This window comes from Ictidomys tridecemlineatus, chromosome 5 (genome assembly GCF_052094955.1).
Source record: "Ictidomys tridecemlineatus isolate mIctTri1 chromosome 5, mIctTri1.hap1, whole genome shotgun sequence".
NCBI lineage: Eukaryota > Metazoa > Chordata > Mammalia > Rodentia > Sciuridae > Ictidomys > Ictidomys tridecemlineatus.
In genome coordinates this window covers 154,110,636-154,138,609 of record NC_135481.1, presented here as the reverse complement: position 1 = coordinate 154,138,609, position 27,974 = coordinate 154,110,636, and the positions used below count along the sequence as shown (strand labels likewise).

Genomic DNA, 27,974 nt, shown 5'->3' with positions numbered 1-27,974 from the left:
CTGGGATAATAGACATGAAGGAAGAAGTGGAATTATAAAAAGATCTTGAATAATTGAAAGCAATACAAGAAAGAAGAAAAGAAGAAATAGTGACAAATAAGATGAATAGAAAACAAGTAGTAATATGGTGGATTTGAACCCAAACATTGCAGTAATAGTAATATTAGTCATCAGTTATCAGTGACATGAGCAATTGGAAATGGAACAAATGCTCCAAATAAAAAACTCTTAGCGGATTGAAAACACTTCTGAAAACAAAGACAGATATTAATTAAGATACCATTTAGTAGTAAAAATATAGGTTAAGTCATATCATAAAAATACTAATCAAAGCAATGTAGATATACTTAACTCAGATATCAGATAAAATAGACCTCAAAGCCAGAAGCTTTACTCCACATTAAAAATATATTTCTCTCTTTTTTTCAAACTTTATTTTTATTTATTTGTATGTAGTGTTGAGAATTGAACCCAGTGCCTCACACATGATAGGCAAGCACTCTACCACTGAGCTACAACCCTAGCCCTGAAGATACATAGTGAGATAATGTTCAGCCACCAAGAAGCTGTGACAGTTCTACTTGTATAAGCACTTAGTGACAGAGTATCAAAATATCGAGAGCAAAATTGTCAGAAAAGAAGGAGAGACAAATTCATAACCAAACCCATAGAGATTTTAAGACTCCTTAGTAAGTCTCTTAGTAAGTCTGGCAGAAAGGAGACCAAAACTATACCAAAGCTAATCCCTACCAAACAACTCAATAAAACAAAATAAAAATAAAGGGTGTGTGTGTCGGGGCGGGGGGGCGGAGGGAGGGAACACACACACACACACACACACACACACACACACGCACATATATATAAAACAAAATGGCTTTTCTATGTAGATATCTAATTGTATACCAAAAATATACACTGTTTTTGAAAAGCATAGAGAATATTGTTCATATTCCAAACAAAAAAAATTCAAAGAAGAGAAGTTAAAGAATGTTCTTTGCTCACAATAGACTTCAGTTAAAAGTTGATAAAAGATAATTAGAAAATCAACTATGGTTGAGAATAAAACAATACAACTATTATAGCCCACAGGTCAAAAAGGATATCTGTGGAAATGTTTAGAAGTAAGGGAAAACTAGGAACTGGCACCACAGACAGGGAGGATGGAGCTAGGTGTACCTTCTGGCAGAGGAGAGTCAGGGCATGGGGAAGATGGCCTCTCATAGATCCCCACACCCCCAACTCTTCATCACTCTTGGCTGCACACCCTGTACTCCTTTGAGCCCAGCTGGTGGTATGGGCTGTAGTCAAGGTCATGAACAGAACTGACAACGGCTTCAATTCCCCAGGAATGGGCTCATCAGTGTTCCTGGGAGTTCTGTCAAACCCTGGCAATCCTTGCCTGCACTGTGCAAGGGCAAGCAAGGCAGGCACTGGGCCTCCAGGAATGGGGAGCTTCCCTAGGAGCTCTCTGGTGGACCTCTTGGGAGCAGTCCTGGAGATATACAGGCTGCAGGCAGGTATTTTGTATGCATGCCCTTGGGTGGGTTCAAGGCTATGAAAAATGTGACCTTTGCTCTGCCTTCTGCTTGGTGATTACAGGAGGGAAAAGCATGGGGGTGAAGATGAGGTGATGGATAGAGGTGCTGATGAGAAGAAGGAGGTCAGAGCCTCTGGTGGGCAGGGCTAATGTGGGCTCCTGAGCTGGGGAGGGCGTTGCCGGCTACAGCTGTCACCTCCTTCTCCACCCATGTATTCCTAGCCTCCAGGGCTGAGGCTGAGGACAGCCATGTTGTGGAAGGTGCCCCTGCTTATGGGACTCATTGTGCTGGGGACCCATATCTGGACCATTAAAAAGGAATTTGTAGACATTAGTAAGAATCTGGATTATTTTGTGGCATCCGTGGAGTTTGCTGTGGCTCAATTCAATGATGACAACGCGGAAGAGAATACATACAGGTTGCTAGAGGTTGGAAGAGCCCAAAAAAAGGTGAGTGGCAGTCACTGTGTCTGTACCCAAAGTATTGTCTCCCATTAAAAAACCTGACCGGGTGGAATGTCAGCAGGGACTGACCAGGAGGGTTTCACATCTGCAGCACTCTCCTGTAGCCGAAGGTCTGCAGACCCATCCTCCTGCTCAGGGACACACTTTCCCTGATCTTTCCTGTTCCCTTGATAATGCCTCCTCCTTGGACTGATTTTTAGCTGTAGGCGCTTGGATCCACAGGAGCCCTCAGCACCAACCACTGCTTAGTATTGGAGCTCAAGACCAGCTCAGTGTGTAGAGTCCAAGCAAGGAGGGAGGGGCAGATGTGAGAGAGCCATGTGAGTGCTGTTAGTTTGCACACTAACAGTAACTGGCGGTAACTATTACAGTATTTGGCATGAATGTGTGAGTGTTGTTGATCTGTGTTGGGGCATGAGCATGCGAATGTCTGGTGTGCATTGGGCATGAGTGGATATCCTTGTCATCTACGTGGAATACTGAGTCCCTGACTGAATCAGGTTTTTAGACAATTTCCAAGTCAGTCCAGTGAGATGTATGTTCCACCCTGAGAGGATTTCCTAACTGGATTTGTTTTCTTTCTAACTTTTAGTAATTTCTGAGTTTTCATGGACTTCTATTTAAGGAATTAAAATTCATTTTACAAAAGAATGGTGCACATATATTCTCGCCTCAATGAATGTTTGCAAGAGGAACATTTTTTACGTGGTCAGCCCCGACATGGGAAACAACATTCATGACCTCCAAGACACCCATGCTCCAGTTTAGACTTCCTCCACCAAAGAGAGAGTGCCATTCTGATTTCTAATAGCAGGCTTAGTCTTACCTTTTTTTCTTACTCTATGCCAAACGAGTCACTCAGCAGGCTTTCCCTATTTCTGGGTGGTGCTTCTTAGTCATACTTTTGAGAATAGTCATATGGTCAGGTATAACTGTAATGTGTGCAGGGCCCTTGTTGTATAGGATTTGATTGTGTGAATGTGCCACACCCTGTATACCTATTTATTGTTGCCCTATGTACTACCACATCTTAGCCATTGGGACAAGTATTAAGGAAAGACTCTAGTCTTAAGTTCACTTAGGACACATTTCTACTGACTTACAGAAATTGCATTTGCCTTCTTTTCTACTTGGTTCTCTTTTTTATTTTATATTCACAAAAAGCAAATATTTAGCTGATCATTTTATCATTTCTTCTTGACAGACATGGACAATGATATTTTTAATGGACTTGGATATGGGCCGTACAATTTGTAAAAAGCATGATGAAGACACTGACAATTGTCCTATGCAAGAAGGCGCAGAAGAAAAAAAGGTTTGAGAGAAAGCATTGTGAATCCTCGGGGGAATGCAAAGTAATATCAAGAAGGCCTTTGGGTGGAGCCCTAAGGAAAGTTGTTGGGGTAGTCCAGGGACAGAATGAGGGCTCCTGACCCCTCTCCCACCAGCTCTCAGGGCTCCCATACTGGCTGGAAAGGGGGCATCTTAAATAGACAGAGCTTGGTTCCCAGCCCTGGGAGCAGCCCTCTGCTCACAGATTTACTGGCTGACCACAGGCAACCTGCAGACATCCGTGAGGCCTTGGTCACAAGATGGAGCCCTTCCTGTGGTCCCAGCCCCGTACCTTTCTGAAACCCCTGAGGTTCAGACAGATGATGTTCTCCCTGTGGTCCTCACTCTTCTTTTGCTCATGTCTGGGGACTGGAGGACTGATTAGTTATCTATTCACCCACCTTTCCTTCTTGTAACTGGGTTGTAAGGACACTTCCTGGTGGGCTTGAGTTCTGATGTGGCCATCCTATGACTGACATGTGATCCATGGGATGTGGGAGCTTCAGGATGGTTGTCTGTCAGAGGTATGCCATCAGTGGGGGGTCTCTCCCTCCAACCAGCATCCTTGCAGGCAGCCTCTGGGGTAGGTTTGTGCTGCTACTCTGTTTGGTGGTGGCCAGCAGGACCGTCTTTCAGTGTGGGTCTGTCAGAGCACACAGCATGGGGACAGATCATCTGTCATGATGTGTATTGGAGAGGCTCTGAGTGGACTGGATGCCTCAGGAGGCAAGGTGTTGGCCTTCAGGCAGGTGCCCCCTTGGTACCCCTTGCGTTCATGTTGGGTGATGCATTTATCAACTTCTGCCCATTTTTCTGGTGGATACTTGAGTTTTATGAGCCTTGTACCAGGTGAATGTTTATACTTTTTTTTTTTAAATTGGCTTTTAATGCATCTCAAGACTCTATACATGCTAAATGATCTCCATGCATTACATTTTTCTGATATATGTTACAATTATTATTTCTTCTAGGTGCGCTGTACTTTTCATGTGGATGCCCGGCCTTGGTTTTCCCAGTTTACTCTTCTGTACAGCACCTGTACAGGTGGGGAAGGGGCCCCTGGCTTTTCACAGCAGAAATCCCCTCTTTCCCTAGACAGTCTGTAGTCCTAGGCTTGTGCAGTGTCAATGCAATTAAAGACATCTTTGAGTACATTATGGGTCCCTGAGCAGTTTTAAGCTCTTCTGTATTGCTTGTTTGCCAAGAATGTCACCATTAGCCATAAGCAATGGAGAATCTATTATAATTATTACATTACCTTGGCTGCAGGTGCCGAGTGTTGAGTAAATCAAACTTCTCAGTTCATGTGAAGCAATTCAGGCAGGGGCCACACTGGTTGGTTTGTGTACCCATACATTCATTCATTCTCCAATTTCTCCATGTTCCTCACCCATCTATTTAAAAGGAATGTTAAAAAATTGCCAGTGAGCAGCCATCTGTGTTCCCTCTGCTTCCATCTCAGGTACCAGGCCCACAGTGGGTGGCTTTTCTGCAGGGAGGCCAGTTCTATGCTCAGAAGTAGAGGGAGGGTATCAACACTGACAGTAGTCTGTCCTTGGGGACATGTCAGGCTTCCTGGCAGGGATAGGAAATAAAACCATTAAATCCAGGATCCTGGTGAGAGGGTTTCAAGCACCTTTCTTAGTAACCAACAGATTGACAGAGTAAAAAAACAGAAGAGACATAAAAAATTTAAGAATCCATTAAGCAAATTTGATTTCATATTTTGGGACAACTTAGAAAACCTATTTATTTATTTATTATTGCATTATCATTATACATAGTAGTGAGATTTGTTGTTACATAGTCATACATGCACACAATATAGCAATAAGTTTGGTTTATATTTGATTTTGTATTACACAGACCATTTACCCAACAACTGCAGAGTATGAACCTATAGAAGTTTATCAAAACTGAACATCTTCTGGTTCATATACCACATCTTGATAAATTTCAAAGAACACTCTCTGGCCACAGTAAAAAATTAGGTAGACATTAAGGAGAGAAATATTTGATAACTTTAACTGCACATCTCTATGTAATATAAGAGCTAGAGAAGCAATCCCCTTGCAGACTAAGCTACACATATTAAAACCTTCTGAAGTAACAAACGTGTGGATGTTTGTTGATATTGGGCTTTGAGGGACACGTAATAGGTCTGGAAATGCACATGCTGGAGGGTGGACAAGGCAGCCATCAATGACTTCGGTTTCCATTGCAAGAACCAAAGAATTCCTAGTTAAACCTGGAGAAAAATAGAAGGAAGGAATTATAATAAGAATGCATGAAAGAGGAAACAAAGGTGGATAGAAAGGATCAAGAATTCCAAGTCAGTTCTTCAGAAGGTCTAATGAAATGATTAACTCTTGGCAAAAGAGATCTAGAATTGGAGAAGACTACCTTAATCTACTCCTGCAATGAAGAAGGGGCCTCTTGCAGATCAGGCAGACCTCAGAAAAAGGGATGGTGAAGATAAATAAGAATTGGAAAGTTGCAGCATCTTGGGTGGGAGGAAGCAAGGGGGTTCACACATGCTTTGAAGCATGGTTGTCCAAGCAGGGACCCACTGCATTCCTCAGGCCCCCAGGCTGTTAGTCATCCATTGATGTGTCAGGCCGCCTTGGAAGATTATTTCCTCCCACCCATAAGTGTAGGAAGTTGTTCATGATTGTGGCCATCATTCTATCCACACTTCCATCTCTTCCTGCATCAGCTCCAGTCCTTCTCTTACAATATGTTTCCAAAACTGGGGCCCTTGTAAGGATTATCAAGGTTCAGGTGTCCTGATACCACAAGGCAGGGAAGATTGTTTCATTGCTCAGCATCCTCACTCTTATTGACAGCCTTCTTATCTTCCCAGCCTGTTTCATTGTTTCCTCCCAGAAGTCTTCCCAGGAGGAAGGAAGGGCATGCATAGGTCAGTTCCTTTGAGAAGAGCCTGATACAGTGACACATGAAGGCCAAAGAGGCAGAGCTGGGTGAGGATACATGTCAGTCTATATAAAACAGAGTTGCCCCTTCCCCAGTTTCTGCCTCTTTCTTAGGCCCATGGCTGGTTATCCATGTACATCCTTGAGAGCTACTACATTGAACTTGGCTTCCCTTTTGCCCTGGGAGTCTTACAGCCCACTGCCTTTGCTAAGCAAAAACATGGACAGACCTTAGATAAGGAAAGGGAGGGGCTAGGTGACAAGCAGGTACCTGAAATTGTGGAGGAAATGATTCTCCTAGCCCTGATGCTGGCTTCCTGCTTTGTACCCTTCCGAGGCTCCCTGAGGGCATGGACTGTAGTCTGGGTCATAGACAAATCTGGTGCTCACCTCAATTCACTTATACTCAGGTTCCACCTTTACTCCTAAGAGTTTCATGGCTCTGCCAATCCTGGGATTCAGGGCTGGGCTGTGGCTGGAGGAGTTGTGCAGGCAAGGTATATGTTACGTGCATGCCCACAGGTTGTTTTAGGGCTTGTGTCACCATGGAGCAGAAAATATGACCTCTTGCTCTGCCTTCTTTCTGCTTAGAGATGATGGGAGGAGCAAGGTTGGGGAGTGGAGAGGAAGCACTGGACAGAAACACTGGACAAAGGGAGGCAGTCAGCAGCACAGGATCTCTGGTGGGCAGGGCTACGTGGGATCAGAGTTGGCAAGGGAGTCACTAACTGTAGCTGCCACCACCCCCTGCACCGTGCCCCTCGTACTGACGCTGGCAGCCATGTTGTGGAAGGTGCTCCTGTTTGTGGGGCTTGTGGTGCTGGGAGCCCACCTCTGCAGTAACAGATTTGTAGACATTGACAAGACCAAAGAGTATTTTGCTCTTTCTTTGGAGTATGCTATATTTTGGTTTAATGAAGCCCTGGACGATAAGTTTGCCTACAAATTTCTGCGGGTCCGAAGAAGCCAGCGTGAGGTGAGTGGCCAAGTTTCCCCTATAGTGCCCACTTTTTCTCTTGAGACCAGGAGCAGGGTGGGGTGAGAATCCTAGGTCTGAGAAAAGAGCAACTGATTTTTTTAATTTGGTAAATGTTTAAAAAAATAAATAATAAGGTATAATTAAAAGACTCCAACATGTGTATGTGTGTGTATGTGTATGTGTGGCCCCTGAAAAGAAGGGCAGAAGGGAGGAAGACAGACTAAAAGAAATGTATTAATGTCTGAAACTGAGCTCAGGAGGACTGATTGGATGGGCACTGTCCCATTGCTCAGCAAGGCTGAAATGCCCTATGCTAGGTAATTGGTGACTTGAATGAAATAACATTCATGCAAGAAATCAGTTGTGTTTCACCACAGACTCCCACTTTCTTGTACCCTACACACCCCAATCATACACGTACACACTAATTTCTCCCATCAACAACACCTCATGCACATGTGCCAATCATACCAATCGCACTCTCGCATGTATCCATGCCTGACACACATTACCAACACTCATACACGCAAGAAGTCAGTCGGGAAGTCGGTAACGGAGATGGAGACAGACAACAACTTATCTTCATGGGACTGCTATGCTGGGTAAAGGCAGTGGAAATATAGCCCCCCAAATCCATGAGTGAGATAGTGGGAAATAGGGCAAAATGGGTCAGTGTAATGATACAGGGTTATGGGAGGTCAGGAAGGTTGGAAGGTGGTAACTATTTGGATGGATGGTCAGGGAAGACCCCTCTTCTATGGGCAGGACTAGTCATGTGGAGTATAGGGCAATAGAAGTGCTCACAGTCTCAGGGATATTCCTGGGAGAGGATGAACCAGATGTACTCAGGAGGATGCCTGAAATTCCATGGACCTTTGTCTCTGGGAAGGAATGCTGAAATGCAAGTGTGCAGGGGGATCAGGGTGCTGAGGAGTTAGGATGCTGAACTTGGAGTACAGGAATCCACTGGATGTTACCTTCCAATGAACTAGCAAGCTTCTTTTAGATGCTAATTGTGTGTCAGTGGCCTGCAGTGCTCTCAGGCAAGCTTGAAGCAAGTATGAGCCCCTGGTCACCAGGAGGTAGGCAAGGGGTAGATGTGGGGTATGCTGATGTGAGTGGAAGACCTGAGTGAAGTCAAGGAGGGACCCTACAAGTTTGTCTTAAATACAAGGGATGGGACTTTACCAACTGAAAGCCCAAGCAAGAAGATGGGCGGAGGGAGATGGAGAGATCTGGGTAGGTTACAGCACATTGAAGAGTCCTAACACAACCCCGTGGAATGGTCATAAAGGTGGTAGGTTTTGGGGGACAGATTGGCCCTGATATTTAGGTGGCATCAGCATTTGCTGATCGTAGGCTTTTCCAGCAAGATCTGTTTTCGTCCCTTACTGCTTTCTTTGAATAAAATAGTGACAATGTCCAATAGTAGGAGTACCCATGCTCAGAGCATTGTCCCCACATAAAGAGCCCTGAGCTAGTGGCACATCGTCAGGGACTGATGAGGAGGGTTCTATACCTGCAGCATACTCTTGCAGCCTTAAGCTTGTGGACCTTCCTACTTGCCCAGGTGCACACTTTCCTCGGCTTTTCGTATTCCCTTGGGATGCCTCAACCTTGGGTGATCTCAGCCCTCAGCCCTGGGGACCACAGGAGCCTTCAGCACCAACCTCTTCACTGCCTCTGCTGCTGCTGCCCAGCTGTAGAGCCCCAGAACTCAGTTTGTGGGGGCTGTGCAAGAAGGGAGGGCCATAGATGAGGCAGCGTGTATGAGTGTGGTAATGTGTGTCAGGCATGGATACATGTGAGAGTGTAATTGGTATGATTGGCATGTGTGCATGAGGTGTTGTTGGTGTGAGAAATGAGTGTGTAAGTGTATGATTGGGGTGTGTAGGGTACAAGAATCTGGGAGTCTGTGGTGAAATACAACTGGCAAGGATGTTCCAAAAAGGTAGGTTCCCACTTAATTCACAGAGAAAGACTTGGAAATTGTCTCTCATTGCAGCACCAGGTTAGCATTTTTTCATATTGGACCATTAGAGTGAGTGCTTGTTACATGCAAATTTGTGCAAGTTGAAAATGGCTAGTAGGGGCAGCAGGGAAATAGAGTGGCAGGGAGGTTCCAAAGACAAACTCCTGCTTAATTCACAGAGAGGGCATTGGGAATTGTCCCCAGTAATTCTGACCCTAATGTGTTGGGCCTGAGTGTGCGTGTGACAGGCATGAGTGTGCATCGTTGTCACCTGCCCCTATTCTTAAGTTCCTGAGTCATCAACTTTCTAAGAAGCAATTTCAAGGTCAGTCGAGTGAAATGCATGCTCCACCCTGGGAGGATTTCCTGTTTAGTTTTGCTTTTCCTTCCTGTTTGGGTGCTTCCTGAATTATTATTGACCTCTAGTTATGGAAATGAAAATAACTTTAAATAAATTATTTTTTTGTAAGGCCACAATATTCTTTTTGTAAGACCACAATAAATATTTAGAACAGCATGGGGCAATTAATATATACTTCCACAAATGTATGCCAGCTGTTTCTGTGCATTTGATACCCACCTGAAAGACAACTTCCCAGCTCCCCATCATCACCCATAATTATGATTTTCCCCTTTTTACTGGTGTATTGTAATTATACACGGCACTGGGAGTTGTTGTTACATATTCATACATGCACACAATGTAACAGTATCATTTGGTCAGTTTCATTCCCCAGTACTTCCTCTGCTGCTCTATGTAAAATTAGTCATTCAGCATTCCTTCTCTGTGTCTGGCTGATGCTGCTTAGGCACAAATTTGAGAGTAGTCATTTTGTCCGTCATGGTTGTAGCATATGAAGAAGGGTCGTTGCTCTATAAGATTTGATTGTGCAACGTGTTACACCCTGCATATTCATCACCCTGACCATGGGAAGCCAGGGGAAGAGTGCTGACAGAGGACTCTCATGTCTTCTTTAGGTGTATTTAGTATTTAATGGGCATTTTTTTTGGTGCTGGAAGCAAAACCCAATGCCTTGTGTATGCTAAGCATATCCTCTACCACTGAGCCATACTTTCAGCTTAATGGACCTCTTTTTGTAGGGAAATGGAGAATTAAGAAGAAAAATTGAAATAAAAAAGAGATTGTAGATGATATGTATATCTTTATTGACATGCATATGAATATTCACATCTTTTGTTCCTTTTTCTATTTTTTCTCTTTGTTTATTCATTACAACAAGGTATTTCATAATAGTTTCTGCAATTTCTTCTTGACAGCTATTTAATTGGACATATTTAATAGACGTGGAGATGGGTCGTACGATTTGCAAAAAACATGATGAAGACATTGACAATTGCCCGTTACAAAAAGGCGCAGGAGAGAAAAAGGTTTGAGAAAGCATTGTGAATCCTCGTGGGAATGCAAAGTAATATCAAGAAGGCCTTTGGGTGGAGCCCTAAAGAAAGTTGTTGGGGTAGTCCAGGGACAGTATGAGGGCTCCTGACCCTTCTCCCACCAGCTCTCAGGGCTCCAACACTGGCTGGAAAGGGGGCATTTTAAACAGACAGAGCTTGCTTCCCATCCCATTCCCATTTACTGGATGACCACAGGCAACCTGCAGACATCCATGTGGCCTTGGTCATGAGATGGAGCCCTTCCTCTGGTCCCAGCGCCGTACCTTTCTGAAACCCCTGAGGTTCAGACAGATGATGTTCTCCCTGTGGTCCTCACTCTTCTTTTGCTCATGTCTGGGGACTGGAGGACTGTTCAGTTATCTATTCACCCACCTTTCCTTCTTGTAACTGGGTTGTAAGGACACTTCCTGGTGGGCTTGAGTTCTGATGTGGCCATCCTATGACTGACGTGTGATCCATGGGACGTGGGAGCTTCAGGATGGTTGTCTGTCAGAGGCATGCCATCAGTGGGGGTCTCCCCCTTCAACCAGCATCCTTACAGGCAGCCTCTGGGGTAGGTTTGTGCTGCTACTCTGTTTGGTGGTGACCAGCAAGACCGTCTTTCAGTGTGGGTCTGTCAGAGCACACAGCATGGGGACAGATCATCTGTCATGATGTGTATTGGAGAGGCTCTGAGTGGATGGATACCTCAGGGTGATGGCTTCTAGGCAGATGCCCTCTAGTGAGCCCTAGCATTCAGGTTGGGGAATTCAGTAATTTCTGCCCATTATGCTGGTGAATCCTTGAGCCTTATGAGCTCTGCTCCAGGTGAATGTTTTTGCTTTTATGTTCTTTTTTTCTTTTGCTTTTGATGCATATTGAGCCTCTACTTACTACATGTTAAATGATATCAATGCATTGTAATTACGTTTAACAATTTATGCATTGCAATTTTTTTTTCAGGTGCGCTGTACTTTTATTGTATTTTCCTTAGCATGGATGACCAAGTTCAACGTCCTGAACAGCACCTGTTTGCAGACATAGACAGGGAAGGGATCCTTGGCTATCCACAGCAGAGGTCCTTTCTTTCTCTGGAGTTTGACAGCCTTTGGTCCTGGGTCTGCGCAGCACCAGCACAATTAAAAGTATCTCTCACAGCACCTTCTGGGTCCTTGAGCTGTTTTGTACCTTCCTGTATTATTTCTTTGCTATGGATGTCGCTGTCAGTGACAAACAATGGAGAATTTATCATTGTTATCATTATTACCTTGGCTCCAGGCGCAGACTGGTAAGTTCTGTGAAGTAGTTCATCCTTCATTTGACGGTTCCATTCATTTATTCTTCCATCACTTCATTCATTCATTTATTCATTCTCTAATTTCTCCATGTCCCCATCCATGCACTCAGAAAAAAATGTAGAAAAAATTTTCAGGTAGCAGCAACTTACATCCCCTCTGCTTCCATCTTAGTGATGAGGCTTACAGTGGGCAGCATTTCTGCCAGTCCCAGGCCAAAAAAATGGGGGAGGGTAACTGAGACTCACCAGAGCTTCTGCCCTCATAGATATCACAGATTGCCTGACTAACAAGAACATCTTCTCCAGGGCTGGAAAGACAGTGGCTTTTAGCCTCCAAGTCTGCACTTGCTCTCCAATGCTTGGGTTCACCCTTTGGGGCCATCCTAACTTCCACAACTGTCAGCATCACCTATTTTCCCTGCCTCAGAATGGAATGGATGGGTGGTGGTCTTCCCTCTTTTGTCCTAGGTCTCTGGGATTTCAAGTTGGCAGAAAGCCCGCCTCTTCCTGAATGACCCATTCCCATGAATTGTCATAGTGTTGCCAGGACAGAATTTTCAGAAGAATCTCTGGAGAGTGTGACCTGGGAAGGGAGGACGGGAAGCCAACTTCAGGCCCTGGGCTATGGGCTTTCATCCTTTCCCCAAGGAAAATGGGTCCTGGAGAGAGAAGTTAAGCAAATAGTCTCTAGGCTTTAGATTTTTGACCCCATAACAGTGAGTTTTGAGCTTTTAGAGCTGTTTTCCTGAGTTAGATTTTCACCTGCACAACTAGTTTCCTGACTGGCCAACCCCAGGTCTGCAGTCTCTAATGATTAAGTCACACTAAATGTTCTGCTATTATTACCTCTCATTAAGACCTTTAAAAAGTAGACCCCACTTGTAACCAGTTGCCGTTTTCTACCCTGCAAATGTGCCATGTGCCATTCCACCAACACTTAATAAAGACAGCTTGCCGATCTGTTTGAGTTATTTGTGCTTATAAAGGATTCCCTGTCCTTCCAAAGCCCATTTGATTTCTTGTGAGGAAAGACAGAAAATATATAAATTCACCAATACGTAACTGCAGGCTATGATAAATGATAGGAAAGTAACGAACAGCATGAATGAATGAAAACAAGAGTAACTGAGGGAACTTTAGATGGGGGAGGTCTCTGTGGAAATGGAATGTGTGTTGAGACTCCCAGGGTGGGCGGGTCTGTTCACGGGGCTGGGGAGACACTTCTAGCAGAGGCCAGGCCAATTTTCCAGGAGGAGCTTGGTTAGCTAGTTGTGGAAAAGCTGTCAAAGACAGGATTGAAGAGGCCAGCACACACAATACAAGCATGGTAATTTTACAAATTACAAAAAATATAAATAAAATGAGTCAGTTAAAAAATTTAAGTCAAGAAGTCCTTTTAATAAAAAGCATAAAATCTAGTAATGATAAAAGCTTTTGATAAATTGGGGTACCTCGAAAATTTAAATACTCTTACAAAAAATATTAAAAACAAAAATCCAGTCTGAATAAATTCAGAAGATGGAAGATGCATTGAAGAACAGTCTTGTTGCACACATACAAAAATATAAATTACTTTAAGATTCCTCCAAAGCTTTTGAAATTATTTTTAGAATGGGCAAATATTACACTAGGAAAAATGGGTAAAAAAAGTGAGAAATTACGAGAAGAATTACTGAGGAAATGGTTATCCTCATACAATAATACAAATAGTGCAAATAAAATCAATGCAACATAATTATTTTTCTATCCAGTTGAGAAAGAATAACTAGGATGAAGGCAAAGATGTGGAAAAACAAGAATTGTCACAATTCAGTACCTCTCTGCTCAAATCATAATGCTAAAACCAGATCATCCATATCAACCGGTTACTGGTTAGAAATGCAAACTGTTGTGCCCTGCCCCAGACCAACTGAATCAGCACTTACACTCTTTTTCTTTTTTGTGGTGCTGGGGATTGAACCCAGGGCCTGTGCATACATGGCAAGCACTCTACCAACTGAGCTATATCACCAATCCAGCACTCACATTTTAACAAGATTCCCAGGTGCTTCCTGTGCACGTTAATATTCAAGATATATATTTGTCAGTAAATAATAAATTTGAAAGCATATGAAGCTTTTGCAGTAATTCCTCATCTAGATTTTTGTGTAATTTCTCAAAGATAATAAAGTTTTCATAGTAGTATTTTTGCCCACAACTGAAAATGAGAAGTAACCAGTCTATTGATAGGGAGATTTAAATATGTGGTATATTCACAATCTGTAATGTTTTACAACCTGCCTGGCAGATTTATGCCTATATGTGGTTACTATATGTTGCCCTTCCTCATAGTCAAAAGAGCATCAGTCTTTGCAGCTTGGGATGAAGGCCTACCTATGTGTCTCTCCAGGAACCTTGCTGGGCACTGATTTACTGGGCACAAAAAAACAGAATCTCTGGCAGTTTGAGGGATGCTGCCTACCTCCTCCCTCTAAGACCTAGGCCTCAGCATCAGGGTGAGCTATGTACCCCTAATTTTGGCAGGATAGGGAAGGGAGGTGCAAGACAAATGGAGTCCAGAGGCCAAGCATTTAGAAGGCTGGGATTATTGCACAGGTGGGCAGAAGACCCACAAGGGGCCCTCTACTTTGTGGGAAGTACTTGCCTGCTGTCCGTATCCCTCTAACTACTGGTTGGATCCGAAGGCCACAGGTGGGAAGGTAAGGGGTGCCCTCCCTAAGGCAAGGTCACAAATGCTGGATTGCATCACAAAGTGTGGCTCTCGTGCAGGGCCTGGGCTCAGAAAGCAAAGACAGACCCACAGAGCCCCTTGACCAGGGCACAGGCACACACTGAGAGTGCTGGAGTCTCAGAAGAACTACAAGCTGGCTCAGTCCATCAGAGTCCAATTCCACAAGGACGAAGAAGGAGCCTCACAGGTGAAGCAGGTTGGAGGGTCAGAGGACTGGGCCAGGAAACCTTAAGCTAACAATTTCATAGTCCTGTCCTACAGCACTGAGATATAGGTAACTTGTGGCAGGCATGGGATAGGACACATCAGCGTCTATCTGGAGGAAGTTCTCCTTAGAAACACAGACCACACCTAAGATAGAAGGAGAAGGGGAAGACTTGTGTCAGAGACTGGGGTGCCATTAGTGCCATTCGTGAGTTTTCTTGCACAAGGAAAGGGATAGTTCTAAGGATGACCCTGATGGTTCACTGACTAGGAAAGAAAAATCCTTGTTTTGGTGAGATCCTTGAACTATAAAAGTTATCAGAATCAAAATAGAGTTGCTTTTGTCAGACACTAACCAAAACACATGCATAGATACATACATACATACATACATAAAGCTGGGGGGAGGTTTAAGAAGGAAGGGATCTCATGTTTGTATGCCTGGTAACAAAATTATTCAACAAGACTCTGCAAGAACCACAATCTTTCACAGAGCTCACCACAACCTTATGCAGAAAATATTTCTGGAAGATCATGTGTCCCATGACAGCCTAACCTTGGACTGATGTCACTTGTTATTGATTTTTGTAGCTCAGGTTTTGTTTCGAATTTTCGTATGTCCTTCTCATTTTGTTTTTAAACACCTGTCTTTGTCTTAGCCTCCTTGAATACACCCACAGTTTAGCATGGCCCAAGCATTCCCATTCCAAGACTCTTTTTATCCCCAAATAAGCTTAATCCATCTTTAGAGAAGCTTTCTCTATATGATATCTAGGTTAATACAGGCCACTCACAACTCCAGCCCTGAGACGACGAAGAGAAGACGAATTTGTGCCTTTTGATTGAGGGACCATGAACAGACAGTTGTGGCTTTTCCTGCTCCTTCTCACCATTCACGTGGCCCTTGTGGTCAGTATTGATGAAGCCAAGAATCAGATAAAGGTATTGAGGGAATTCAAATCTATCAGTAACTCAAATACCAACGTGAGACAGTGCTTGTGGTTTGCCATGCGAGAATACAATGAAGAGAGCGAGGACAACAATATTTTCATCGTCACCAGGATACTGCAATCCTATCTGCAGGTGAGATGCTTTTTTCCAGATAGTATATTTGCATACGGTGGCACAGGCTGAAACCAGACTGAGAGTGGGTATATGAGAAAAATGTTGAGATGTACAAAATCCAAAATATGTGAGTGTTCAACAGTATATACACCAACCTAGTAAACAGTAACAACACAAAGCACTATCTATATATGTTTGGGATTTTGTTCTAAGCTCTTTGCATATCTTAATTCATTTGACCCCAGAACTTTTTTTTTTTAAATTTTAAAAAAATATTTATTTATTTTTAGTTTTTGGTGGACACAACATCTTTGTTTGTATGTGGTGCTGAGGATCGAACCCAGGCCGCACGCATGCCAGGCAAGCGCGCTACCGCTTGAGCCACATCCCCAGCCCGACCCCAGAACTTCAAATCAAATGTTAATGTGTTTACTAAGGGTGGGAGATAAATGGAGAACCATGAATATTTTGCAATAATACTACCACAGGCAACTTTTTGAATCTGTCCACATAATGTGAAATATGGACTTGAAGTGAGGTACATGGCACTGTTGAATACATAAGCTAGTAAGTGCCTTTTCTATGTTATTTGATTTTTAATTCAACGTTTATTTATTACAGATAAATATTGGAGTCACATTGATTTTTCTTCTTATAAAAATGTGCCCTTCTTCACAGGGTTATGAGTTGTTCAACTCCAGAAAGCATTGCTTATGTGAATTTCAATAGGTATGGTGCTCCCTGGAGTTTGTAACATGGTGGAGTTTGTAACAGTTTGTAACTGCTCTGTCCTATGAAAGACTGTAAGTGTTGGAATGCAGCTGACTGTAAATAGCAACCTCAGTCAGATGGTTGGTGGTCTTGCTTGAAATTACACTGTGAAACTTGTAGGACTCAGTCATAAAGGCATCCAACAGAAAGGTCACTATTGATGGAATTTATGTCTCATGCCTTGGGAAAACACAGCATCAGCACTGTATTTCTAGAACATTATGCTGGTGATGTAGCACCCTTTATTGATCAGGTACACTCCAAAATCTGTCTCTGAATGGATTTGGGAATTCTAGGTGGTCTTTTGGGATAAAGGAATTGATCCTGGTCTTGTCACTTTGCCAGTTTCCTTCACAGTTCACTTTCTTTGGTACTCAAATAGCACGTGAATTCAGCACTTTTCTCAGAAGCCACTTTTGCACCAGCTAATGTAGATGGGGTGGCATGGTAGATACAAATAATCCCAGTCCTTAGGGAGCCAGAAGTCCAATTGAAAAAAAAAAGAAAACCCTAAACGAGGAATTGGGGTTGTAGTCTCTGTTCTGGTGGTATGGGACACAGGCGTGTAGGGTGTCAGGGGAAGTCTTTAGACAGTGTTTTTCACCCGAAGATCTTATAAATATCCTACTGTGCAGGCCACGCCCTCACCAATAAGAGGAGGATCTCTGGGTGAGACCCAGGTCTCAGTAAGTGTTAAATCCCACTAGCTGATCCTGTCATTCCTGAGAAGCAGAATGTTTCTACATGGCTGTTGGTGGGACTGGTAGGAAAGGGAAGGGACAAGATCTGAAGGTAGAGTGAGAGTCAAACAGAGGAAGGAGGTTGGTGGGAGGTGATATATTCTGGGTTTCCCCAGAAGCACAGCCTAATGGCTAGAATTCAAGGGAAGATTATTTAATTTTTTGGGGGGAGGGCAGTGGTCATCCCAGCAAGTACCAGATTGTTAGAAGGGAAAGCAGACAGGGTAGGGGAAGGTGGCCAATACAAAGGTGAGTTGATGGCTGTGTGATCACCATGAGCAACTGGGTTTGGTCTCCCTGGATGATTCAGGAGACATGCAGAACCCACCTCAAAGTTGGACCCATTTATAGGTGAAAAAGCTGGGTTATTTATCCACCAACTCACACCTATCATTTGTTGAGAGCTTCTCCAGGAGCCCTTGTCTTCTGGTGGCAGGAAATCCCAGGCAAGAGCTATAGTAACTGGTGGCATATTTGGAAACAGGATGTGGCATGGAGTACCACTCACCACATCCACTACAGAAGGGGAGCAGGGAGGATCTGCGGGTGCAGGGGTGAGGAAGAGCAGTCATACATTTTAAATGCTTCTATAAGGCTGCTGGGGGGACTGGCCAGAGAGGTAGATGGTGACAACACCACACTGGGTGTTGAAGGCCATGATTAAGATTTTCACTTTATCTTAGCTGCACTGAAAAGTCAGGAAAAAAAACCAACAACAACATGAGGTCATGGAGTTCTTAGGATTCGTATGATCTAATTTGAAATTTAAAATGATCACTCTGGTTAGCTCATTTTTAGAAAAGGATTGTGAGGATGTGGTGAGGATATTCACGTGACTAGACAGTCCAGCCTCCTGGCATTAGGTTTGAATTTCCCTGTAGTCAGCATGTGGGAATGCCCTTGGGCTTCTCTGGATTGGTAGAGATGGACAGGCAGTGCAGCCCTTTGGCTAGCAATGCGAGCTGTGGTGCCAGGATGGCTTGGTTTGAATTCTGGATCAGCCACTAGTTAGATGTATACTCAGCCTCTCTGCACCTGTTTTCCTTACCTGTAAATAAAAGGAAGTGACATCCTCACCCTAGAAGATTGAAGGTTAATTGAGTTATTGTATGCAAATCTCTGAGACCAGTGTCTGGCACAAAGCCAGCTCTTGGTGAAGGTTAGCAAGTATAGTTACAGGTTGAAAAAGTCTTACATGAAATGCTTGGTACCAGAAGTGTTTCAAGTTAAAAAGAAATTAATTAATTTATTTTAATTAGGTATATATGACAGCAGAATGCATTTTGTTTCATTGTACACCATTGCAGCACAACTTTTCATTTCTTTTTTTTCCTTTTTTTTTTAAATTGGTTGTTCAAAACATTACAAAGATTGCAGAATCACATCGGTTACACATCCACATTTTTACATAATGCCCTATTAGTAACTGTTGTATTCTGCTACCTTTCCTATCCTCTACTATCCCCCTCCCCTCCCCTCCCATCTTCTCTCTCTACCCCATCTACTGTAATTCATTTCTCTCCTTGTTTTTTTCCCCATTCCCCTCACAACCTCTTATATGTAATTTTGTATAACAACGAGGGTCTCCTTCCATTTCCATGCAATTTCCCTTTTCTCTCCCTTTCCCTCCTACCTCATGTCTCTGTTTAATGTTAATCTTTTCCTCTTGCTCTTCCTCCCTGCTCTATTCTTAGTTGCTCTCATTATATCAAAGAGGACATTTGGCATTTGTTTTTTAGGGATTGGCTAGCTTCACTTAGCATAATCTGCTCTAATGCCATCCATTTCCCTGCAAATTCCATGATTTTGTCATTAAACTTCGTAATACTCCATTGTGTATAAATGCCACATTTTTTTTATCCATTCATCTATTGAAGGACATCTGGGTTGGTTCCACAGTCTAGCTATTGTGAATTGTGCTGCTATGAACATCGATATGGCAGTATCCCTGTAGTATGCTCTTTTAAGGTCTTCAGGAAATAGTTCGAGAAGGGCAATAGTTGGGTCAAATGGTGGTTCCATTCCCAGCTTTCCCAGGAATCTCCATACTGCTTTCCATATTGGCCGCACCAATTTGCAGTCCCACCAGCAATGAACAAGTGTACCCTTTTCCCCACATCCTCGCCAGCACTTGTTGTTGTTTGACTTCATAATGGCTGCCAATCTTACTGGAGTGAGATGGTATCTTAGGGTGGTTTTGATTTGCATTTCTCTGACTGCTAGAGATGGTGAGCATTTTTTCATGTACTTACAAATTTTCATTTCTCTGGTTGTACATGATGTAGCATTGCACCATATGTACAGTCATACATGTACCTAGGTAATGATGTCCATATCATTCCACCATCTTTCCTACCACCATGTCTCCTTCTCACCCCTCCCTCCCCTAGTGTTTCAGATTTTTTAAAAGTATGTTTTTAGTTGAGAGATCTTGGGGATAGGATCTAAGTCTAAATATGAAATCCATGTACAACCTATACAAATAGCCTCCTGAAGGTAACTTTTTAAATGATTACTTTAAAAAAATTCTTAGTGATGAAGGTAACTTTATACACTATTTCTGGTGCACCTAAATTTTGACTGCTACAAATCATGTGAGGTCATACGTAGAATTTTCCACTTGTGGTGTCAGGTCGGTTCTAAAAGGGACTTCTTTTGGGTTAGGGATGCTCAACCTGTATCCACAGGGAGTCCTGTCTATGGCAATGTTAACTTATATGAAGAACTTGGCTTGTTCTTGATGTCGTCTAATCAGCTTTTACTCTATAAGGCAGGCTACAGTCACCTTTGCTCATTTTTGGGAGGTTCAGATAAAATCGAACCCAACTTTATTGAGGCTTGGAGTCAGCAATAAGGAAAGGTCTGGTAGAGAAAGGTCCAGACACCCCTTCCTCTCCTGCTCTTAACATTTTAAAATCAGGTAGAAGGAGATTCAAATGTACATCTAGAATTGACTTTACGTTATACAATTATTAATTAAATCAGTAAATAACGATTTCTTATCATAAACCAACTGTTGCTCAACATTAAGGACCATGTGCTAAGCTAGAGGAAGGAGCATTGGGTGGAAGGTTTCATAGGAATCTGAGGAGGGTATGGGGAAGGGAGGGGGGCCCAAGGTAGCTGAGGAGGCTGTTCTTCATAGGGCCCAGGAGAGTTTATGGTTCTGGAGTTCATTCCCTCCTTCCCTTGCCCTTCACAAAACTTTGGGACCAAAAATAAAATCAGAAGGTCTTTTCTTCAAGGAGGCCCCAAATTGGAAAAGGAGTCTTTCCCTGCAAACTAATCCAAACAGAGGATATTGTCCTTTCCCTAATGACAGGTTTCGGGGGTGGTGGTGGTGTGGAGGGTTGGGAGGAGCAAAAAGTGACAGGAATTTTTGTGTCTGCTAAAACTTAAAAAAAAATTAAAATAAAAAATTTTTGAATAAAATTACATCATTGCTAATTGACAGATCACAGATCGCATGGAATACTTAATTGAAGTTGAAATTGCCCGCAGCACTTGCAAAAAGCCTTTAAACAATGAAGAAGACTGTGTAATTCAGGAAGACTCTGACCTGAAAAAGGTAGGTGTCAAAGCAACCATCTGTGAAAGTCCTGGAGATTTCAAGTCCCATCTGGGTTTATCAAGGCCTCCAGGTGATCAGAAAAACTTGAGGTGCCCAGACTCTCTCTTGGAGGTCTGAATAGCTCCTGGTATTCATCCCCAGATGGCCAACCCTGTGATTTTTAAGGTAAAGGGTGAAGGACCCTGAACATGGTCTTCTCCTTGATTCTCCCCTAAAAGACAGCAGGTCATCAATTCCACTCTAAAGAAAGACATCCACGCACTCAACTATCATATAACTTAATATACTAAGATGTCCTTGGCTGCTGTCTATCCATCTCTCCATCCATTCACCCATCATCCATCATATCATTTATCCATTATATATACATGTGAAATGAAGAGGAGGGCTCTTTGGAACAAAAGATACATTAGGCTCTAGAATCTTCTAAATTGTTCTTTGATTTTTTTATTAATTTTTTTAGTTGTAGATGGAAACAATACCCTTGTTTTATTTTTATTTATTTTTATGTGGTGTTGAGGATCTAACCCAGTGCCTCACATGTAGTGGCTCTACCATGAATCCACAACCTCAGCCCCTCTAAATTGTTCTTTTCCAATGAGTTGTTATTAGATAAAATTTATGATTTTTTAATGATTATTATTTAATCATTAAAATAGCATATATTAGTTTATATATAATATGGAATTATTTCATTTACATTGTAGGAAGTGTTCAAGAGAATTAAAAATAGTCAACTTTTCATCTAATCTTCCACCAAAATGTTATTAGTGTTAGTGTTTACTGTCTACCTGGGGTCAGCATGGACCAAAAATCTGTCTGGGGAACTGCTGATGGTGGAAGTCTGCAGCCTCCAGCTTTGCAGTTTCCTGCGGGACCCATCTTTTAGGGTATTCCTAATCTGACATCCAGCAACAGGACAAATTTTTTTTCTTCTTATTTTGGCATGTTACTGATTTTTGTTGTTGCTGTATTTTTTTTTTTTTAGGCAGAAATATGCAGCTTTTTGGTAGCAGCACTTCCCTGGAATGGAGAATTCATTGTGCTAAAAAAAGAATGCGAAGATTACTGAGGGTATTTTGGAACATCCATTCCACCACTGCCTGTACCTTCTCCCAGTAATAAAGGAGCAATGGCAGGATAATATTGTCATCAGTACTATAGGAGATAAACATAAGCTGTAATGATAAGAACATTAGCACAATGTAAACCCAAGACACTAATTTAAAAAAAATTTTAAATCTATAAATAAGTTGCAGAAAGATCAGTGGAGTAGAGGGATGGGGAGGGAGAAGGGCTGGGGACTGAATTATAGCAAATTATATTCCTTGCTTTTATGATTTTGTCAAAATGTATCTAATGTTTTATAGAACTAGAAAAGAATCAATTAAAAAAGCAACATGAAGTTGAGGGTATACTGTGTTGGATCCCCAGTTGCTTTCTTTTCAAAAGAAATTTACATAAAGGCATAATTGCTCTGGCTTCAGTCAATAGATTATATTATCTTTTAAACCAAACAACCTGTTATCTGTTGTTGGGAAATTTTATCACCTTTATATACAAGAAGATTCCAGGACTCAGGCCAATTGGAATCTGTTAATATGGGCCAAGATGACCTAGAGTTGGCTTTTGGCATGTCATTATTATGGTAAAAGTTTAGCCCATGGGTTTTGCTTGGATACTTGTAAGACCATCACAGTGTAGACTTGAGTCTGAGGCAATCCTGTTGTCAGTCAAAAGTCAAGAGGTGCACCTGAGTGTGACTATAAGGAAACTTCCCTGGGACCTCCGATAAATCCGGAAGATGATGGTGGTGGGGCTGTCTCTCTCCTCTCCGAGGGCCTATTCTTACTCTTTCTCCCTTGACAGTGTCCCTTTTCCTTTTCCTTTTTCTCTAATAAACTTCTTTCTGCTACGATGTGTGACTCTCTTGAAATTCTTCCTGCAGGGTCACAAGCACCCATGACTTGCACCTCTGTGGGTTTCCTCCTCTATATCAAACTCTTCTTATGCATATCCCTTGGCTTGCCATTTTGTTTTTTAGTTTCTTATTGTGTGGGAGGTGAAAGATGAGCTCTTTCCTGGCATCATGAGTGGTCTCTCACCTTTAGACGGCTTGATGGTTCACCACTATGGTTAAGTTTGCCACTCAGGAGCCAAGAACAGAGTGAGATCTGCTTCCATTCTCCATAGAAAATTGGAGAAGGAGACTCTTTTTGATTGAAAAAATTTATTACAGAGTTCTGAACCCAGAGAGTGCTGACTCAATAGATTTCTTCTAGGTACCTCCTTGGGCCTGAGGCTACTTCTTGTCCGATGGCTTTGAGTAGAGAAGTTTGTTGGGGGGCGATCCTTGAGACCCAGTGGACCAGTAGCCTTCTCCTCGAGGTTCTCAGGGGATCTGTGTGACTTGGGGGAATTTTATTTCTTCTGTGGATGTCAATAATGGTCACAAAGAGATGGCGGAAGAAGGTGAGCTGTATATTGTTCAAATGTGACTGTGGGGATCGGGAGGGAGGAGAAAAAGGAAGTGGGCCAACAGGAAAACTAGCAGGAGATAAAATTCCTTTGAAGAAAGTAATCACAAAACATTGATGTGTCTAATGGGGAATTGTTTAATAGTAGTTTGTTTTGCAAGATGAGAAAAGTTTTGAAGATGGGTTGCATAACAATGTGAATGTACTTAACCACTACTAGATTGTACACTTGAAATGGTTAAGATGGCAAACTTACGTTGTATGTAATTTGCTACAATTAAAAAAAAACTAAAATAGTGTATTTTATTTCACAGTGCTACAGATTGAACCTAGAGCCTTGTGTGATTACTTAAACATAATGTTGACTATGATTTCAGGTGGCCAAGTATATTTCAAATGCAGACAAGCATGACCAGGTTTTACCTCTCTGGCCTAGTGAGTGATGAATATGTAATGAAGAGTGTAATGTTATTCTGCCCCAGACAGAACAATTTGGGGAAGCCTTAAAACCAAACAAAACCAACCAACCAAACAAAAAAAAACCCCCCAACAACTACAAACCCCAAAGCATTTCCTTTTTTTTTTTGTCATCTAACTATCAAATATTTATTTCTCTTTATTTAATCCTCAAAACAACCCCATGAGGTAAACACTATCATTTAGAACACTAAAGCACAGAAGAGTAACTTGTCCAAGATCACAAGGCAGTAAATTTCAAGTGGTAGAACCAGGATTCAAATCCAGACAGGCTGATGCCTGGGTCCATGATCCCGCTGTAACATATGCTGCAGAAGGGGAGAAACCTGAGCTTGCAGAATTCCTGACTGAGCCCAAAGCAGGTGGCAAACAGCCAACCATGGATCTACATAGATTCAGGTCACTGCTTGAAGATTCTTATTCACTAGATCCAACACCATCCTGAGCCTATTCTTTCTCTGTATCCAGCCTATTAGCTCTCAGGGGGCAAAAGATAGGGACTTCTATTCCTTTACTCCCACTTCCACAAAGTGGGCCAAGGTTCATCTGACAAATGGGCAGAACCTTTATTTCCTAACTCTAGACCTCCATTAGAAGGCAGGTCAAATGTACTGTAGGCTGAAGGCAAAGCCCTTCTCAAACAATCCAGAAATCAGCAGAGACCCCCACACATGGTGTTCTTCATAGCAGTCCCTTCCAATAGGCCAGACGGAAGGGGCAGTAGGATTTCTGTGGACCCGAGCTGTGTTGGGAATGGTGAGCAGTCAAAGGGGGGTCTCAGAAAAGGCACAGCCATCTCAGATGTTCAGACCTAGAGAACAGCCTGGTTTAGCAGGTCTTCAGGACTGGTTGTCTCGAGGTGGTCTTCGGGGTCGGGGGCCACAACTGGAGCTGGGAATGGAGCCCAGGCCAGGGGGTGCCCCTGGGGGCTGGTAGCCACACTCACTAGGGTCCAGGGGGTCCCGGCTAAGCAGTACCCACACTGCAGGCACATTGCGACGTACTGTGAGGGGGTCTAAACCTGTGTCAGGTGAATTTGGGACCCAGCTGTCTTCAGTCTGCAGGAAACGCAGTTTGGTGAGCTGATGCAGACCTGGAACTCGACGCTTGACAATCTCAGCGCAGCTGACCGCTTTCCCTGCAGCCCCGCCAGAACCTGAAAACACCACATGTCGTGCACTGCCTCCCTCCAATCGACCCAGTGCAAGTCCCAGCAGGTTTCGAATTTTGCTGCCATCTCGCACCCGCATCTCCAGGGTGTCAGGAGGTAGCTGGGGCATTGGGGAAGGTGCTGGAAGCTCTATAGAGCCAGCTTTCCGGTAGTGCTCCATCCTGCTTGCTGTGTTATCTGTGACTCTCACTGCCCACCAATGCTTCCCAAAACAGAGTCAACATTTTCTCTGGGGTCCCTAGGATAGGGCTAAGCAGCCTTTGCCCCCAAATTATCAGCGTCGATCTACATCAACCTAGAGTACTCAGAAACTCAGGGGCAGAGGCTCGAGAGGAGGGCTGCGCGGGCCACTCCGGGCCACCTTTGGCCGTCTCCGTTGCCTCGGGCCGCTTCCAGGTCCCGAGGGCTACTGCAGCTAGGGAGCAGGAGTCCTCTCGGGCTACCTCCAAGCGTCGCCACCCTGCTGGTACCAGGATCTCACCTCCCAAAGCATTTCTTTAAAAAGATGTTTTCTTAAAACTATTTCTTTCTCCTCTCCTAGCTATTTCTCCAATCGGTTTCTCTTTCTAACATCCTTTGTTTTGGTATTCATAATTTCAAAGACAGCTCTCTGTAATGCCTTCCCTCTCCTCAGTTTTTGAAATAAAACTTGTTTATCCAAAAAGGAGATGCAGATGCTGGAACAATGTTTTAGTCAGCTTTTTCATTGCTGTGCCCAAAAGACCCGGCAAGAACAATTAGAAGAGGAAAAGTTTATTTGGGCTCACAGTTTCTGAGGTCTCAGTCCCTAGATGGCTGACTCCATAGCTCTGGACCTGAGGAGAGACAGAATATCATGGTGGAAGGGCATGACGGAGGAAAACAGCTCGGGACAGGCAATCAGGAAGCAGAGAGAACTCTGCTCATAAGGGACCAATTATAAATTCCTCAGGCAGGACTCCAGTGACCTACTTCCTCCAGTCACTTCCTACCTACCTGTAGTTACTGCACTGTTAATCCCTGACAGTGGATTAATGCACGAATCATAACCCAATCATTCACCTCTGAGAATTTTGGCTTACACGTGAGCATTGGGGGATATCTCATATCTAAATATAACACTCCAGGAAGTCCCGGTTCTTTTTGCTGTAATAAAGAGGCAATAGGAAAGAGGCAAATCTGTAAGATTCCTGTCTTTTGTTCTAATGTACCCCTCTCCACTCTTTGCTTTCCTCATCCCAGAGCCTTCAAATTTTTTGTTTCAAAAATTTCTTTTCCCTTCCTCCAAAGCTGGCTTTGAATAAAATCTATTTTCCCACCAATTCGACTTCGAAGTTGGAGCAGCAAGTAGTGTAACTTACCATTTTCTGCCCTGGGGGGTTATTAATGCCATCCAGTTATAAGGCCATGAAACTGAAAAGTATGGGTTCTAGGCACAGGGCCTTCACCACCTAACACCTCTCTGTGATAGGGAACAGAGAGACATGAGTGGGGGAGATGTGAGATTAAGAGGATAATTCCATGAAGAGGGTCTACTGTGCTCACCCCCATATGTTTTCTTTTAAAAAGCAATTCACCTGCCATGCTGGCTGGCATACATCAGTAGGATATGTCACATTGTTCAGCAGACCACCTGTTATCTGCAGGTGATATGCAGGCCCCTGAAAAATTCCTCTCTCTTCCAATAAGAATAACAAAGTTTACCCTGATGGAGAACTTTTGTGGACTTTATACCAGCTAGATTCCCAAAATCAAAGAGGATAATTAGTAACAAAACTTCTTAAATTCATAAGAACAATCCCAATTAGAAACAGACAACATGGGCCAAAGTGACCCAGAGTTCTTGGGCCATTAGCATTATCAAATCTTCCTGCCATGGGATAAGACCACGCAGGTGTAGTAGGGACTTGGAAGTTTGATGCAATCCTGCTCTCAGTCAAAAGTCAAGAGGTGGACCTGGTGGGTGACTTTCCTGGGACCCTTAATGAAACAGAAGGGCAGGAAGGGCACACCTTGGCTTTCCTCTCTGAGAGGACCCACTCTCCCCCTTGGGAGTGTCCCCCTTTCACTTTCCTAGCCCTTCAATAAACTTGTGCCTGCTGCTCTGAGTGATATGTCTGAAATCTTTCTGATGTGATCTCAGAAACTGGTAACACAGGACCTCTGCCCCTGCTGACACTCCATAATGTCTCTTTGCTCTGTAACCTCTGCTCTCCTATGACCAGGGGAGCATTAGGACCTCCTGCTTCCTGGGGGACTGGGAGGGGTGGAAGCACTGAGGTGGGCCTGCATGGATATCCTAGGAGGGGGCTTTCCTCGAATATGTGGCTGATGCATTTAGACCCATTAGATACTATTTGTTTTGTCTGCAAAGGAGTCAGGGACAACCATCAAGACCTGGGGACAGATTGCAACGCCCAAGAGTTGGGGAGAGTGAGGCATAGCCCCAACTTCATGATACCCTCCATCATGATTCTGTGGGACTCTGTGTGGTAGAGGCTGGGCAAAGGATGACATGGTGCGGTCAGATTCTAGGACCAAACTGTGGCTCAGTGAAGGGGAAAATTCCATCCCCGGCCCCCATGCTATGTGTATTTCTTGCTCTCTGTTACTCTGAAGAAAAAATCATTGGAAAAACAAAAATCAGCCTGTGTTTTTTTTTTTGGGGGGGTGGGGGAGTGGGATGGGGGTTGTTGCTGGGGATTGAGCCAAGGGTCACTTTACCATTGAACTACATCTCCAGTTCTTTTTATTTTTTGAGACAAATCTCACTAAATTGTGGAAGCTGGCCTCAATCTTGTGATCCTCCTGTCTTGGCCTCCAGAGTCACTGGGATTATGTGTGTCCTTTCACCAGGCAAGCATGAGCTTTTTTT

General features: G+C 43.3%; 4 protein-coding genes across 4 annotated transcripts; 3 read left to right on the top strand and 1 right to left on the bottom strand.

Annotated features, from left to right (window-relative positions):
- Positions 1-869: 869 nt before the first annotated feature.
- LOC101964213 (cystatin domain-containing protein 1) lies at positions 870-4,444 on the top strand. The gene is made up of 3 exons (XM_078051320.1): positions 870-1,990; positions 3,210-3,320; positions 4,309-4,444. The coding sequence occupies exons 1-3, from the start codon at positions 1,790-1,792 to the stop codon at positions 4,441-4,443; spliced, it is 447 nt and encodes a 148-aa protein (XP_077907446.1). The 5' UTR covers positions 870-1,789; the 3' UTR covers position 4,444.
- Positions 4,445-6,819: 2,375 nt separating this feature from the next.
- On the top strand, positions 6,820-12,871 carry LOC101956586 (cystatin-12). Its single transcript, XM_005334598.4, has 3 exons — positions 6,820-7,246; positions 10,500-10,610; positions 11,580-12,871. Exons 1-3 carry the CDS (start codon positions 6,830-6,832, stop codon positions 11,658-11,660), a joined length of 609 nt encoding a protein of 202 aa, XP_005334655.2. The 5' UTR covers positions 6,820-6,829; the 3' UTR covers positions 11,661-12,871.
- A 2,606-nt stretch (positions 12,872-15,477) lies between these two features.
- LOC101963932 (cystatin-8) lies at positions 15,478-22,291 on the top strand. Its single transcript, XM_040276227.2, has 3 exons — positions 15,478-15,931; positions 20,879-20,992; positions 21,984-22,291. The coding sequence occupies exons 1-3, from the start codon at positions 15,701-15,703 to the stop codon at positions 22,065-22,067; spliced, it is 429 nt and encodes a 142-aa protein (XP_040132161.1). The 5' UTR covers positions 15,478-15,700; the 3' UTR covers positions 22,068-22,291.
- Positions 22,292-24,490: 2,199 nt separating this feature from the next.
- On the bottom strand, positions 24,491-25,361 carry LOC101956296 (ribonuclease P protein subunit p25-like protein). The gene has a single exon (XM_005334597.5). It carries the CDS (start codon positions 25,278-25,280, stop codon positions 24,789-24,791), a length of 492 nt encoding a protein of 163 aa, XP_005334654.1. The 5' UTR covers positions 25,281-25,361; the 3' UTR covers positions 24,491-24,788.
- Between the last annotated feature and the right edge of the window lie 2,613 nt (positions 25,362-27,974).

Excerpts from the sequence above, each read along its gene's own strand:
- LOC101964213 (XM_078051320.1), top strand. The coding sequence starts at position 1,790 with ATGTTGTGGAAGGTGCCCCTGCTTATGGGACTCATTGTGCTGGGGACC. Across the intron at positions 1,991-3,209 it reads TTGGAAGAGCCCAAAAAAAG|ACATGGACAATGATATTTTT; the intron begins GTGAGTGGCAGT and ends TCTTCTTGACAG. Across the intron at positions 3,321-4,308 it reads AAGGCGCAGAAGAAAAAAAG|GTGCGCTGTACTTTTCATGT; the intron begins GTTTGAGAGAAA and ends TATTTCTTCTAG.
- LOC101956586 (XM_005334598.4), top strand. The coding sequence starts at position 6,830 with ATGACCTCTTGCTCTGCCTTCTTTCTGCTTAGAGATGATGGGAGGAGC. Across the intron at positions 7,247-10,499 it reads TCCGAAGAAGCCAGCGTGAG|CTATTTAATTGGACATATTT; the intron begins GTGAGTGGCCAA and ends TCTTCTTGACAG. Across the intron at positions 10,611-11,579 it reads AAGGCGCAGGAGAGAAAAAG|GTGCGCTGTACTTTTATTGT; the intron begins GTTTGAGAAAGC and ends TTTTTTTTTCAG.
- LOC101963932 (XM_040276227.2), top strand. The coding sequence starts at position 15,701 with ATGAACAGACAGTTGTGGCTTTTCCTGCTCCTTCTCACCATTCACGTG. Across the intron at positions 15,932-20,878 it reads TACTGCAATCCTATCTGCAG|ATCACAGATCGCATGGAATA; the intron begins GTGAGATGCTTT and ends GCTAATTGACAG. Across the intron at positions 20,993-21,983 it reads AAGACTCTGACCTGAAAAAG|GCAGAAATATGCAGCTTTTT; the intron begins GTAGGTGTCAAA and ends TTTTTTTTTTAG.
- LOC101956296 (XM_005334597.5), bottom strand. The coding sequence starts at position 25,280 with ATGGAGCACTACCGGAAAGCTGGCTCTATAGAGCTTCCAGCACCTTCC.